We start from the raw sequence: 4,795 nt of genomic DNA on the forward strand, positions 1-4,795 counted from the left end.
GATCGGCGCCGACAAGTTTGTTGAAACTTGTTGAAACTTGTCGGCGCCGATCAGCGCTTATAAGCGCATGTTCATATATTTTCCTGCGCGGGTTACCAGCGCTTATAAGCGCCGATAAGCGCTTATAAGCGCTTATAAGTTTCAAGCTTTCTTTCTGAATACGCCCTAAGTTCTGTGATAGGCAATAATTATGTCAAGTGTAAGACAGACGCAAGAACGTCACTCATTTGTCATTGTCAAATTTCATCAAAGTCAATTATTATTTATTAACAAATAAGTCAATATTCAATAAACAAAAATTGTTATCAAATAATATGAAAAAAGTTTCATTGAAAAACTTGATATTATAAACATAAATTATTATATTTTTATCAAAACACAATACTGATTGATTTACACATTTCTTGATTTCTTGACATTCAAAGAAACGATTTGTAAGTTGGTCATAACTATAGGTTATAGTGTCTGTTATTTCCTCATTTTATACTTATAAGTTGTGTGAAAATAAAGTCTTGACTAGTAAGTCTCGAGTAATATAAGAAACAACTTCCAAACTGCGTATTCAGTAAACAGGAAGCTACAGCTTGTACATTATGCATCATGTTATGGATTCAGACAGTGAAGACGAATTGCCGCCAGGATGGGAAGAGAAGTCGACCGACGATGGAAATGTTTATTTTGTAAAGTAAGATCTAAATTAAATTATTAACTTTTCTAATTTATTAACTTTTGTAGACATTAAAGTACATAATTGTTTTAGTACATGTTCTACCAAAATACAATGGACTCATCCTCGAACAGGAAGAAAAAAAGTGATTTCTAAAGATTTACCTTTTGGTTGGTCCAAAACAGTTGATGAAAATGGCAAAACACTGTATGTTCAAGTTGAAACAGGAAACAAAACCTATGTAGATCCAAGATTAGCTTTTGCTAAAGAAGAAAAGAAATATACAAATGACTTTCGGCAAAGATTTGATGGTTCTTCAACAGCTTTTCAGGTTGGATTATTTTTATTGTTTTATAATAGCTGTGTTGAAATGACCTTCATTAAATATGAAGAAAATATTATTTGTGAAGACAAGACAATTAGATTTAAGAATTATTTTTTATTGTTGTTTTTATTTTTATTTTACTATTGCAGGTGTTACATGGGGTAGACCTGTCAGGCAAATATGCCTTAATAACTGGATGTAACAGTGGTATTGGTTATGAAACAGCAAAATCTCTAGCCAGGCATGGCTGTAATATATTATTTGCTAATAGAAACATGGACGCAACACAGAAAGCAATCAAGCAGATTGTTGAAGAAACTAACGCTTCTGAGGATAATTTGAAAGCAATAGAGTTAGATCTAGCTTCATTGCATAGTGTTAAGAAGTGCGCCTGCTCTGTGAAAGCTGTATTTTCAGAGTAAGTATATGTATATACATATACAGTAGCACCTCGTTAAGTCGAACCTCGATAAGTCAAAAACCTCCAAATCTCGAAAAACTGTTTTGTTCCCTTCCCTTCAACCCCGAAAACCTCCGTAACTTGAAATCTTGGCCCTCTATTAGTCGAAATAATCACCGAGTCCCTCCAAGCCATTTTGGTACGTATTTTCACTCTATAACTCGAAAAATTAAATTTGACCTCTGTATCTCGAACATGGCAACATTTTATTTTACAATCTTTATAACTTGATCATTTGGACTTTAACAACTTGCCGACAGTGCAGTACACTATAATTGTTTCTTAGAAAACATTTTAGGAGTATGCGATAATAAATTTATGACTCACGTAAACACGTGTTTGCATTAAGTAGGTATCTGATGACGAAATTATCGATTCAGTAGCTCAGAAAACCGATACTAATGATTAAGATGACATAGAAGACGTGAATAGTACATGCGCTCCATGCGTTTCCATCAAAGAGGCAAGAACCGCATTGAATACCTTACGAAATTTTATAGAGCAAACCAGTATCTCTGAAGAAGAAGAATTTTCTGTTCTTTATAGATTAGACAATGCTAGAGAACAACCAAATTATATAAAGCAAAAAAAATACTGACTTTTTTAATGCCATATTTTTTATTTTAAAATGATTTGAAATACTTAATGTTGATTTATAATAAATAAAAACATGTTTGTCACCTCTGCAAGTTGAATTTTAATGTACTTTACCTCTCTAACTCAAAATTTATAAGAATAAACCTCAAACTCTTTATGTCGAATCAAAATCCGCCTAAGTCGAAATCCTCCTTAAGTTGAAAACTCTATAACTCGAATTTTTTGGCGTCTCCCTTGATATTCGACTTATAGAGGTGCTACTGTAATATAAAACATATTATTTTAAATACATAATTGTTAAGTAAAAATAATCATACTATTCAAGTTGTTTTTATACTAGCATAACCTGTATGTCAAGGTAAACTGCAATTATTATTTTTTTGTATAAAAAAATTTCCTGCGCAGACAATAGACAATGTGTACAAAGTACATCATGAAATAGATGTTATGTTGTCTATATGTTCATAAACAGCTTATTCATAACTTATATGAATGTAGAAAAGTACAATATTCTAATTTCTAAACACACATTTTTACTTGTAAAAATTCTGAATCAGTTGATATATTTGAAATAATAATTTAATTTTATTCAAAGAGATCTGACACAAAACTTGGGCACTGGGCACTATAAATGCAACTTGACGAAATTTTAAAATAATAAATTTGTATCATATTATTTGAATTTGTATTTTTAAAAATAAATGGAATATTTTCTTACAGTCATTTGGATATGTTGATATTAAATGCTGGTATATTTGGTGATGTTTATGAAGAAACTGTTGATAAAATAGACAAAACTCTACAAGTGAACCATTTGAGTCATCTATACTTAGCTTTATTACTTGAGCCCTTACTGAAGCGTGGATCAAGAGTCATTTTTGTGTCATCAGAATCGCACAGGTAATTTTTTTTATTAATTAAGAGTATGTTAGTCCCACTTATCTTAGATATATATACGACTAGCTGCGCTCCGCGGTTTCACCCCCGTGGCTCCGCTCCTGTTGGTCTTAGCGTGAAGATATAATATAGCCTATAGCCTTCCTTGATGAATGGGCTATCTAACACTGAAAGAATTTTTCAAATCGGACCAGTAGTTCCTGAGATTAGCGCATTCAAACAAACAAACTATTCAGCTTAATAATATTAGTATAGATATAATATGTGTATAAAATAAAACAATCTATAAATAAATATTTTTTGTGGTTTTTCAGGTTGGCGAGTTTAAAAAATGTATTTGTAAACCAGGATCTCTCCTGCCCAAAGGATTGGTTTAGTTCAATGTTGGCATACAATAATTCCAAATTGTATAATGTTATTACTGCTAAAGTAAGGGCCTAAATATTATTTTTAATATTATAACATGAAAAAGCAGGAGCATACATAACTATTGATTTTCTTTACTTTTGTTATCAATTAAAACCACTTTGCAAATGAAGTGAAGTCCCATGTCCCCTAGTGGCTAAGGGGCATTATACATCTGTTTAAGTGATCGATTTTCTTTAGGGACAAGGACACAGAAGGCTGATCACCTAGATCAGCCTTCTATGTCCTAACAGACTGAGACATTTTTTTTTTCTTCGTCTCCACCGGGTATCGAACCCAGGACCCGAGTATCGTACCAAAGTACAACGCACACGCGCCAACCACTGTACCGAGGAGGTGGTCACTTAGCAAATGAAGTATCAATTATTTGTTTCAGGTTTTAAGTGAAGAATGGAAAAATAAAGGAATATGTGTGAACTCCCTCCACCCTGGGAACATGGTGTACACTAATCTTTCAAAAAGCTGGTGGTTGTATGGTGTCCTATTTTATTTAGTTCGTCCATTCACTAAATCTTTAGTAAGTTTTTGTATATTTTTTTTTATATTAATCGTTTTGAATCTATGATTGCACCAGCTACAAACAAGTATTTATTTAAATCATTTGCCCATTTGCAATTTGCACTATATAGAAACGGAGTAAATCAAAAACAGTTCATAATAGTTGCTTAGTTACTGGTAGATATTTTTTTACATCTTAACAATTTTTTTTCTGCATACATCAGTTGTTTTTCAAATTTGCAGTAAAAGCATCCATAACTTAAGGGTAATAAAGATATTATTTATATTTTCTAGCAACAAGCCGCAGCCACCACAGTATATGTAGCTACTGCGTCTGAATTAATCGGCGTTACAGGACTCTACTTCAACAACTGCTTTTACTGCGAAGAGTCCGCTTTAGCCCGCGATAAAGAAATTTCAAATGAAGTATTCTCCTTATCCCTAAAATTGATAAAGGATAGAATGGGATTGGATGACATTAAAAAATATTTTGATAACTATTGCACTAAAACAAAGCCTACATAAAGAATATATTTATGTAGGCTTATTAGATATCATTGGTCTGCAACTCTGCACACTGAAACATGTTGACGAACTTGATTATAAAAACCGTGCAAGTAAATATGTTAGTTAACAAAAAACGAGAAACTTATTAAAAAAGTAGTAAGTACTCCCGCGCATTAGGCGGCCAGGTCGCTGCCTGCCAGACCAGCCTATAATCTTAAAGAACTGATACTGAAACGAAGGGGGCGGAATTAATAAAATTTTAAAATACATCTTATTTTATTCTTGCGATAACTACCCGTATAATAATTATATTTTTATTATTTTATGGATTTAAATATAATTTAGTATCATCACTCGAAACGATGTCACTCTGGAAAAAATCAATAAAAGGTGTTATGTATAAAATATTTGTTTTATT

The 4,795-nt window shown here is 32.1% G+C and overlaps 1 protein-coding gene across 1 annotated transcript; it reads left to right on the forward strand.

Moving 5' to 3' along the window:
- Positions 1-272: 272 nt before the first annotated feature.
- On the forward strand, positions 273-4,431 carry Wwox (WW domain-containing oxidoreductase). The gene is made up of 7 exons (XM_090120711.1): positions 273-685; positions 761-998; positions 1,142-1,410; positions 2,770-2,949; positions 3,261-3,375; positions 3,749-3,889; positions 4,165-4,431. The coding sequence occupies exons 1-7, from the start codon at positions 594-596 to the stop codon at positions 4,393-4,395; spliced, it is 1,266 nt and encodes a 421-aa protein (XP_089976837.1). The 5' UTR covers positions 273-593; the 3' UTR covers positions 4,396-4,431.
- The last annotated feature ends 364 nt before the right edge of the window (positions 4,432-4,795 follow it).

The sequence above is a fragment of the Colias eurytheme genome, chromosome 4, assembly GCF_061535395.1.
Source record: "Colias eurytheme isolate Ceu_HAF_F1 chromosome 4, ilColEury1 Martin Lab GWU primary, whole genome shotgun sequence".
NCBI classification, from domain to species: domain Eukaryota; kingdom Metazoa; phylum Arthropoda; class Insecta; order Lepidoptera; family Pieridae; genus Colias; species Colias eurytheme.

Excerpts from the sequence above, each read along its gene's own strand:
- Wwox (XM_090120711.1), top strand. The coding sequence starts at position 594 with ATGCATCATGTTATGGATTCAGACAGTGAAGACGAATTGCCGCCAGGA. Across the intron at positions 686-760 it reads GGAAATGTTTATTTTGTAAA|TACATGTTCTACCAAAATAC; the intron begins GTAAGATCTAAA and ends TAATTGTTTTAG. Across the intron at positions 3,890-4,164 it reads GTCCATTCACTAAATCTTTA|CAACAAGCCGCAGCCACCAC; the intron begins GTAAGTTTTTGT and ends TATATTTTCTAG.